Source organism: Nothobranchius furzeri, chromosome 10 (assembly GCF_043380555.1).
Source record: "Nothobranchius furzeri strain GRZ-AD chromosome 10, NfurGRZ-RIMD1, whole genome shotgun sequence".
NCBI classification, from domain to species: Eukaryota; Metazoa; Chordata; class Actinopteri; order Cyprinodontiformes; family Nothobranchiidae; genus Nothobranchius; species Nothobranchius furzeri.
This window is the reverse complement of record NC_091750.1, coordinates 70,729,523-70,738,987: the sequence shown is the minus strand read 5'-3', so window position 1 is coordinate 70,738,987 and position 9,465 is coordinate 70,729,523. Positions and strand designations below refer to the sequence as shown.

The window sequence follows — 9,465 nt, the reverse complement described above, 5'->3', positions numbered from 1 at the left end:
TTGTAGGTGCTGCAGTTGTGGTTGTAGGAGCTGCAGTTGTGGTTGTAGGTGCTGCAGTTGTGGTTTTTGGTGCTGCAGTTGTGATTGTAGGTGCTTCAGTTGCGGTTGTAGGTGCTGCAGATGTTGTTGTAGGTGCTGTAGTTGTGGTTTTTGGAGCTGCAGTTGTGGTTGTAGGTGCTGCAGTAGTGGTTGTAAGTGCTTCAGTTGCGGTTGTTGGTGCTGCAGTTGTGGTTGTAGGTGCTGCAGTTGTGGTTTTTGGTGCTGCAGTTGTGGTTGTAGGTGCTTCAGTTGCAAATGTAGGTGCTGCAGCCATGGTTGTAGGTGCTGTAGTTGTGGTTTTTGGTGCTGCAGTTGTGGTTGTAGGAGCTGCTGTTGTGGTTGTAGGTGCTGCAGTTGTGGTTGTAGGTGCTGCAGGTGTGGTTGGAGGTGCTTCAGTTGCGGTTGTTGGTGCTGCAGTTGTGGTTGTAGGTGCTGCAGTTGTGGTTGTTGGTGCTGCAGTTGTGGTTGTTGGTGCTGCAGTTGTGGTTGTAGGTGCTGCAGTTGTGGTTTTTGGTGCAGCAGTTGTGGTTGTAGGTGCTTCAGTTGCGGTTGTAGGTGCTGCAGATGTGGTTGTAAGTGCTGTAGTTGTGGTTTTTGGTGCTGCAGTTGTGGTTGTAGGTGCTGCAGTTGTAGGTGCTGCAGTCGTGGTTGTTGGTGCTGCAGTTGTGGTTGTTGGTGCTGCAGTTGTGGTTGTAGGTGCTGCAGTAGTGGGTGTAGGTGCTTCAATAGTGGTTGTTGGTGCTGCAGTTGTGGTTGTAGGTGCTGCAGTAGTGGTTGTAGGTGCTGCAGTTGTGGTTGTAGGTGCTGCAGTTGTGGTTGTAGGTTCTAGAGTTGCGGTTGTAGGTGCTGCTGTTGTGGTTGTAGCTGCTGCAGTTGTGGTTGTAGGTGCTGCAGTTGTGGTTGTAGGTGCTGCAGTTGTGGTTTTTGGTGCTGCAGTTGTGGTTTTTGGTGCTGCAGTTGTGGTTTTTGGTGCTTCAGTTGCGGTTGTAGGTGCTGCAGATGTGGTTGTAGGTGCTGTAGTTGTGGTTTTTGGTGCTGCAGTTGTGGTTGTAGGTGCTGTAGTTGTGGTTTTTGGTGCTGCAGTTGTGGTTGTAGGTGCTTCAGTTGTGGTTGTAGGTGCTGCAATCGTGGTTGTTGGTGCTGCAGTTGTGATTCTTGGTGCTGCAGTTGTGGTTGTAGGTGCTGCAGTAGTGGTTGTAGGTGCTTCAATTGTGGTTGTTGGTGCTGCAGTTGTGGTTGTAGGTGCTGCAGTGGTGGTTGTAGGTGCTGCAGTTGTGGTTGTAGGTGCTGCAGATGTGGTTGTAGGCGCTGCAGTTGTGGTTGTTGGTGCTGCAGTTGTGATTCTTGGTGCTGCAGTTGTGGTTGTAGGTGCTGCAGTAGTGGTTGTAGGTGCTTCAATTGTGGTTGAAGGTGCTTCAGTTGTGGTTGTTGGTGCTGCAGTTGTGGTTGTAGGTGCTGCAGATGTGGTTGTAGGTGCTGCAGTTGTGGTTGTAGGTGCTGCAGTAGTGGTTGTAGGTGCTTCAATTGTGGTTGTTGGTGCTGCAGTTGTGGTTGTAGGTGCTGCAGTTGTGGTTGTAGGTTCTGCTGTTGTGGTTGTAGGTGCGGCAGTTGTGGTTGTAAGTGCTGCAGTTGTGGTTGTTGGTGCTTCGGTTGTGGTGGCTTGTGCTGCAGTTGTGGTTGTAGGTGCTTCAGTTGCGGTTGTAGGTGCTGCAGTTGTGGTTGTAGGTAATGCAGTTGTGGTTGTAGGTGCTGCAGTTGTGGTTGTAGGAGCTCCAGTCGTGGGTGTTGATGCTGCAGATGTAGTTGTTGGTGAAGTGGTAGTTGTATGTGCTGCAGTTGTGGTTGTTGGTGCTGCAGTTGTGGTTGTAGGTGCTTCAGTTGCGGTTGTTGGTGCTGCAGTTGTGGTTGTAGGTGCTGCAGTTGTGGTTGTAGGTGCCGCAGTTGTGGTTGTAGGTGCTGCAGTTGTGTTGGTAGGCGCTGCACTTGTGGTTGTAGGTGCCGCAGTTGTGGTTGTAGGTGCTGCAGTCGTGGTTGTAGGTGGTGCAGTTGTGGTTGTTGGTGCTGCAGTTGGGGTTTTAGGTGCTGCACTTGTGGTCGTAGGTGCTGCAGTTGGGGTTGTAGGTGTGTCAGTTGCAGATGTTGGTGCTGCAGCTGTGGTTGTAGGTGCTGCAGTTGTGGTTGTAGGTGCTGCAGCTGTGGATGTAGGTATTGCAGTTGAGGTGGTTTGTGCTGAAGTGGTAGTTGTATGTGATGCAGTTGTGGTTGTTGGTGCTGCAGTTGTGGTTGTAGGTGCTGCAGTTGTGGTTTTTGGTGCCGCAGTTGTGGTTGTAGGTGCTTCAGTTGCGGTTGTAGGTGCTGCAGATGTGGTTGTAGGGGCTGTAGTTGTGGTTTTTGGTGCTGCAGTTGTGGTTGTAGGTGCTGCAGTTGTGGTTGTAGGTGCTGCAGTTGTGGTTGTAGGTGCTTCAGTTGCGGTTGTAGGTGCTGCAGATGTGGTTGTAGGTGCTGTAGTTGTGGTTTTTGGTGCTGCAGATGTGGTTGTAGGTGCTGCAGTTGTGGTTGTAAGTGCTTCAGTTGCGGTTGTTGGTGCTGCAGTTGTGGTTGTAGGTGCTGCAGTTGTGGTTGGAGGTGCTTCAGTTGCAGTTGTTGGTGCTGCAGTTGTGGTTGTAGGTGCTGCAGTTTTGGTTGTTGATGCTGCGGTTGTGGTGGTTTGTGCTGAAGTGGTAATTGTATGTGCTGTGGTTGTAGGTGCTGCAGTAGTGGTTGTAGGTGCTGCAGTTGTGGTTGTAGAAGCTTCAGTTGCGGTTGCTGGTGCTGCAGCTGTTGTTTTAGGTGCTGCAGTTGTGGTTGTTGGTGCTGCAGTTGTGGTTGTATGTGCTGCAGTTGTGGTTTTTGGTGCCGCAGTTGTGGTTGTAGGTGCTTCAGTTGGGGTTGTAGGTGCTGCAGATGTGGTTGTAGGTGCTGTAGTTGTGGTTTTTGGTGCTGCAGTTGTGGTTGTAGGTGCTGCAGTTGCGGTTGTAGGTGCTGCAGTCGTGGTTGTTGGTGCTGCAGTTGTGGTTGTTGGTGCTGCAGTAGTGGTTGTAGGTGCTTCAATTGTGGTTGTTGGTGCTGCAGTTGTGGTTGTAGGTGCTGCAGTAGTGGTTGTAGGTGCTGCAGTTGTGGTTGTAGGTGCTGCAGTTGCGGTTGTAGGTGCTGCTGTTGTGGTTGTAGGTGCTGCAGTTGTGGTTGTAGGTGCTGCAGTTGTGGTTTTTGGTGCTGCAGTTGTGGTTGTAGGTGCTTCAGTTGCGGTTGTAGGTGCTGCAGATGTGGTTGTAGGTGCTGTAGTTGTGGTTTTTGGTGCTGCAGTTGTGGTTGTAGGTGCTGCAGTTGTGGTTGTAAGTGCTTCAGTTGCGGTTGTTGGTGCTGCAGTTGTGGTTGTAGGTGCTGCAGTTGTGGTTTTTGGTGCTGCAGTTGTGGTTGTAGGTGCTTCAGTTATGGTTGTAGGTGCTGCAATCGTGGTTGTTGGTGCTGCAGTTGTGATTGTTGGTGCTGCAGTTGTGGTTGTAGGTGCTGCAGTAGTGGTTGTAGGTGCTTCAATTGTGGTGGTTGGTGCTGCAGTTGTGGTTGTAGGTGCTGCAGTAGTGGTTGTAGGTGCTGCAGTTGTGGTTGTAGGTGCTGCAGTTGTGGTTGTAGGTGCTGCAATTGCGGTTGTAGGTGCTGCTGTTGTGGTTGTAGGTGCTGCAGTTGTGGAGGTAGGTGCTGCAGTTGTGGTTGTAGGTGCTGCAGTTGTGGTTTTTGGTGCTGCAGTTGTGGTTGTAGGTGCTGCAGTTGTGGTTGTAGGTGCTTCAGTTGCAGTTGTAGGTGCTGCAGATGTGGTTGTAGGTGCTGTAGTTGTGGTTTTTGGTGCTGCAGTTGTGGTTGTAGGTGCTGCAGGTGGGGTTGTAAGTGCTTCAGTTGCGGTTGTTGGTGCTGCAGTTGTGGTTGTAGGTGCTGCAGTTGTGGTTTTTGGTGCTGCAGTTCTGGTTGTAGGTGCTTCAGTTGCAGTTGTAGGTGCTGCAGCAGTGGTTGTAGGTGCTGTAGTTGTGGTTTTTGGTGCTGCAGTTGTGGTTGTAGGAGATGCTGTTGTGGTTGTAGGTGCTGCAGTTGTGGTTGTAGGTGCCACAGTTGTGGTTGGAGGTGCTTCAGTTGCGGTTGTTGGTGCTGCAGTTGTGGTTGTAGGTGCTGCAGTTGTGGTTGTAGAAGCTTCAGTTGCGGTTGCTGGTACTGCAGTTGTTGTTGTAGGTGCTGCAGTTGTGGTTGTTGGTGCTGCAGTTGTGGTTGTAGGTGCTGCAGTTGTGGTTATTGGTGACGCAGTTGTGGTTGTAGGTGCTTCAGTTGCGGTTGTAGGTGCTGCAGATGTGGTTGTAGGTGCTGTAGTTGTGGTTTTTGGTGCTGCAGTTGTGGTTGTAGGTGCTGCAGTTGTGGTTGTAAGTGCTTCAGTTACGGTTGTTGGTGCTGCAGTTGTGGTTGTAGGTGCTGCAGTTGTGGTTGTAGGTGCTGCAGTTGCAGTTGTTGGTGCTGCAGTTGTGGTTGTAGGTGCTGCAGTTGTGGTTGTTGGTGCTGCGGTTGTGGTGGTTTGTGCTGAAGTGGTAGTTGTATGTGCTGCAGTTGTGGTTGTAGGTGCTGCAGTAGTGGTTGTAGGTGCTGCAGTTGTGGTTGTAGAAGCTTCAGTTTCGGTTGCTGGTGCTGCAGTTGTTGTTTTAGGTGCTGCAGTTGTGGTTGTTGGTGCTGCAGTTGTGGTTGTATGTGCTGCAGTTGTGGTTTTTGGTGCTGCAGTTGTGGTTGTAGGTGCTTCAGGTGGGGTTGTAGGTGCTGCAGATGTGGTTGTAGGTGCTGTAGTTGTGGTTTTTGGTGCTGCAGTTGTGGTTGTTGGTGCTGCAGTTGTGGTTGTAGGTGCTGCAGTTGTGGTTGGAGGTGCTTCAGTTGCAGTTGTTGGTGCTGCAGTTGTGGTTGTAGGTGCTGCAGTTGTGGTTGTTGGTGCTGCGGTTGTGGTGGTTTGTGCTGAAGTGTTAGTTGTATGTGCTGCAGTTGTGGTTGTAGGTGCTGCAGTAGTGGTTGTAGGTGCTGCAGTTGTGGTTGTAGAATCTTCAGTTGCGGTTGCTGGTGCTGCAGTTGTTGTTTTAGGTGCTGCATTTGTGGTTGTTGGTGCTGCAGTTGTGGTTGTATGTGCTGCAGTTGTGGTTTTTGGTGCCGCAGTTGTGGTTGTAGGTGCATCAGTTGGGGTTGTAGGTGCTGCAGATGTGGTTGTAGGTGCTGTAGTTGTGGTTTTTGGTGCTGCAGTTGTGGTTGTAGGTGCTGCAGTTGTGGTTGTAGGTGCTGCAGTCGTGGTTGTTGGTGCTGAAGTTGTGGTTGTTGGTGCTGCAGTAGTGGTTGTAGGTGCTTCAGTTGGGGTTGTAGGTGCTGCAGATGTGGTTGTAGGTGCTGTAGTTGTGGTTTTTGGTGCTGCAGTTGTGGTTGTAGGTGCTGCAGTTGCGGTTGTAGGTGCTGCAGTCGTGGTTGTTGGTGCTGCAGTTGTGGTTGTTGGTGCTGCAGTAGTGGTTGTAGGTGCTTCAATTGTGGTTGTTGGTGCTGCAGTTGTGGTTGTAGGTGCTGCAGTAGTGGTTGTAGGTGCTGCAGTTGTGGTTGTAGGTGCTGCAGTTGCGGTTGTAGGTGCTGCTGTTGTGGTTGTAGGTGCTGCAGTTGTGGTTGTAGGTGCTGCAGTTGTGGTTGTAGGTGCTGCAGTTGTGGTTTTTGGTGCTGCAGTTGTGGTTGTAGGTGCTTCAGTTGCGGTTGTAGGTGCTGCAGATGTGGTTGTAGGTGCTGTAGTTGTGGTTTTTGGTGCTGCAGTTGTGGTTGTAGGTGCTGCAGTTGTGGTTGTAAGTGCTTCAGTTGCGGTTGTTGGTGCTGCAGTTGTGGTTGTAGGTGCTGCAGTTGTGGTTTTTGGTGCTGCAGTTGTGGTTGTAGGTGCTTCAGTTGTGGTTGTAGGTGCTGCAATCGTGGTTGTTGGTGCTGCAGTTGTGATTGTTGGTGCTGCAGTTGTGGTTGTAGGTGCTGCAGTAGTGGTTGTAGGTGCTGCAGTTGTGGTTGTAGGTGCTGCAGTTGTGGTTGTATGTGCTGCAGTTGTGGTTTTTGGTGCCGCAGTTGTGGTTGTAGGTGCATCAGTTGTGGTTGTAGGTGCTGCAGATGTGGTTGTAGGTGCTGTAGTTGTGGTTTTTGGTGCTGCAGTTGTGGTTGTAGGTGCTGCAGTTGTGGTTGTAGGTGCTGCAGTCGTGGTTGTTGGTGCTGCAGTTGTGGTTGTTGGTGCTGCAGTAGTGGTTGTAGGTGCTTCAATTGTGGTTGTTCGTGCTGCAGTTGTGGTTGTAGGTGCTGCAGTAGTGGTTGTAGGTGCTGCAGTTGTGGTTGTAGGTGCTGCAGTTGCGGTTGTAGGTGCTGCTGTTGTGGTTGTAGGTGCTGCAGTTGTGGTTGTAGGTGCTGCAGTTGTGGTTTTTGGTGCTGCAGTTGTGGTTGTAGGTGCTTCAGTTGCGGTTGTAGGTGCTGCAGATGTGGTTGTAGGTGCTGTAGTTGTGGTTTTTGGTGCTGAAGTTGTGGTTGTAGGTGCTGCAGTTGTGGTTGTAAGTGCTCCAGTTGCGGTTGTTGGTGCTGCAGTTGTGGTTGTAGGTGCTGCAGTTGTGGTTGTAGGTGCTGCAGTAGTGGTTGTAGGTGCTTCAATTGTGGTTGTTGGTGCTGCAGTTGTGGTTGTAGGTGCTGCAGTAGTGGTTGTAGGTGCTGCAGTTGTGGTTGTAGGTGCTGCAGTTGCGGTTGTAGGTGCTGCAGTTGTGGTTTTTGGTGCTGCAGTTGTGGTTTTTGGTGCTGCAGTTGTGGTTTTTGGTGCTGCAGTTGTGGTTGTAGGTGCTTCAGTTGCGGTTGTAGGTGCTGCAGATGTTGTTGTAGGTGCTGTAGTTGTGGTTGTAGATGCTGCAGTTCTGGTTGTAGGTGCTGCAGTTGTGGTTGTAAGTGCTTCAGTTGCGGTTGTTGGTGCTGCAGTTGTGGTTGTAGGTGCTGCAGTTGTGGTTTTTGGTGCTGCAGTTGTGGTCGTAGGTGCTTCAGTTGCAGTTGTAGGTGCTGCAGCCGTGGTTGTAGGTGCTGTAGTTGTGGTTTTTGGTGCTGCAGTTGTGGTTGTAGGAGCTGCTGTTGTGGTTGTAGGTGCTTCAGTTGTGGTGGTTTGTGCTGAAGTGGTAGTTGTATGTGCTGCAGTTGTGGTTGTAGGTGCTGCAGTTGTGGTTGTTGGTGCTTCGGTTGTGGTTGTTTGTGCTGCAGTTGTGGTTGTAGGTACTGCAGTAGTGGGTATGGGTGCTACAGTTGTGGTTGTAGCTGCTTCAGTTGCGGTTGTAGGTGCTGCAGTTGTGGTTGTAGGTAATGCAGTTGTGGTTGTAGGTGCTGCAGTTGTGGTTGTAGGAGCTCCAGTCGTGGGTGTTGATGCTGCAGTTGTAGTTGTTGGTGAAGTGGTAGTTGTATGTGCTGCAGTTGTGGTTGTTGGTGCTGCAGTTGTGGTTGGTGGTGCTGCAGTTGTGGTTGTAGGTGATTCAGTTGCAGTTGTTGGTGCTGCATTTGTGGTTGTAGGTGCTGCAATTGTGGTTGTTTGTCCTGCGGTTGTGGTGGTTTGTGCTGAAGTGGAAGTTGTATGTGCTGCAGTTGTGGTTGTTGGTGCTGCAGTTGGGGTTGTAGGTGCTTCAGTTGCAGTTTTTGGTGCTGCAGTTGTGGTTGTAGGTGCTGCAGTTGTGGTTGTAGGTGCTGCAGTTGTGGATGTAGGTATTGCAGTTGTGGTGGTTTGTGCTGAAGTGGTAGTTGTATGTGCTGCAGTTGTGGTTGTTGGTGCTGCAGTTTTGGTTGGAGGTGCTTCAGTTGCGGTTGTTGGTGCTGCAGTTGCGGTTGTAGGTGCTGCTGTTGTGGTTGTAGGTGCTGCAGTTGTGGTTGTAGGTGCTGCAGTTGTGGTTTTTGGTGCTGCAGATGTGGTTGTAGGTGCTGTAGTTGTGGTTTTTGCTGCTGCAGTTGTGGTTGTAGGTGCTGCAGTTGTGGTTTTTGGTGCTGCAGATGTGGTCGTAGGTGCTGCAGTTGTGGTTGTAGGTGCTTCAGTTGCGGTTGTTGGTGCTGCAGTTGAAGTTGTAGGTGCTGCAGTTGTGGTTTTTGGTGCTGCAGTTGTGGCTGTAGGTGCTTCAGTTGCAGTTGTAGGTGCTGCAGCCGTGGTTGTAGTTGCTGTAGTTGTGGTTTTTGGTGCTGCAGTTGTGGTTTTTGGTATTGCAGTTGTGGTTGTAGGTGCTGCAGATGTGGTTGTAGGTGCTGTAGTTGTGGTTTTTGGTGCTGCAGTTGTCGTTGTAGGTGCTGCAGTTGTGGTTGTTGGTGCTGCAATTGTGGTTGGAGGTGCTTCAGTTGCAGTTGTTGGTGCTGCAGTTGTGGTTGTAGGTGCTGCAGTTGTGGTTGTTGGTGCTGCGGTTGTGGTGGTTTGTGCTGAAGTGGTAGTTGTATGTGCTGCAGTTGTGGTTGTAGGTGCTGCAGTAGTGGTTGTAGGTGCTGCAGTTGTGGTTTTTGGTGCCGCAGTTGTGGTTGTAGGTGCTTCAGTTGCGGTTGTAGGTGCTGCAGATGTGGTTGTAGGTGCTGTAGTTGTGGTTTTTGGTGCTGCAGTTGTGGTTGTAGGTGCTGCAGTTGCGGTTGTAGGTGCTGCTGTTGTGGTTGTAGGTGCTGCAGTTGTGGTTGTAGGTTCTGCAGTTGTGGTTTTTGGTGCTGCAGTTGTGGTTGTAGGTGCTGCAGTTGTGGTTGTAGGTGCTGCAGATGTGGTTGTAGGTGCTATAGTTGTGGTTTTTGGTGCTGCAATCGTGGTTGTAGGTGCTGCAGTTGTGGTTGTAGGTGCTTCAGTTGCGGTTGTTGGTGCTGCAGTTGTAGTTGTAGGTGCTGCAGTTGTGGTTGTAGGTGCTTCAGTTGCAGTTGTAGGTGCTGCAGCCGTGGTTGTAGGTGCTGTAGTTGTGGTTTTTGGTGCTGCAGTTGTGGTTTTTGGTATTGCAGTTGTGGTTGTAGGTGCTGCAGATGTGGTTGTAGGTGCTGTAGTTGTGGTTTTTGGTGTTGCAGTTGTGGTTGTAGGTGCTGCAGTTGTGGTTGTAGGTGCTGCAGTTGTGGTTGTTGGTGCTGCAATTGTGGTTGGAGGTGCTTCAGTTGCGGTTGTTGGTGCTGCAGTTGTGGTTTTTGGTGCTGCAGTTGTGGTTGTTGGTGCTGCGGTTGTGGTGGTTTGTGCTGAAGTGGTAGTTGTATATGCTGCAGTTGTGGTTGTAGGTGCTGCAGTAGTGGTTGTAGGTGCTGCAGTTGTGGTTTTTGGTGCCGCAGTTGTGGTTGTAGGTGCTTCAGTTGCGGTTGTAGGTGCTGCAGATGTGGTTGTAGGTGCTGTAGTTGTGGTTTTTGGTGCTG

At 50.8% G+C, this 9,465-nt stretch overlaps 1 protein-coding gene across 1 annotated transcript; it reads right to left on the bottom strand.

Annotated features, from left to right (window-relative positions):
- Positions 1 to 1,727: 1,727 nt before the first annotated feature.
- Positions 1,728 to 7,123, bottom strand: LOC139072056 (mucin-5AC-like; the record flags this gene model as incomplete). The annotated part of the gene is made up of 7 exons (XM_070555246.1): positions 1,728 to 1,911; positions 2,023 to 2,100; positions 2,174 to 2,232; positions 3,347 to 3,942; positions 4,280 to 4,383; positions 5,150 to 5,202; positions 5,246 to 7,123. Coding segments are annotated over 7 exons (2,952 nt in total), but the record flags the coding sequence as incomplete, so codon positions are not given.
- Between the last annotated feature and the right edge of the window lie 2,342 nt (positions 7,124 to 9,465).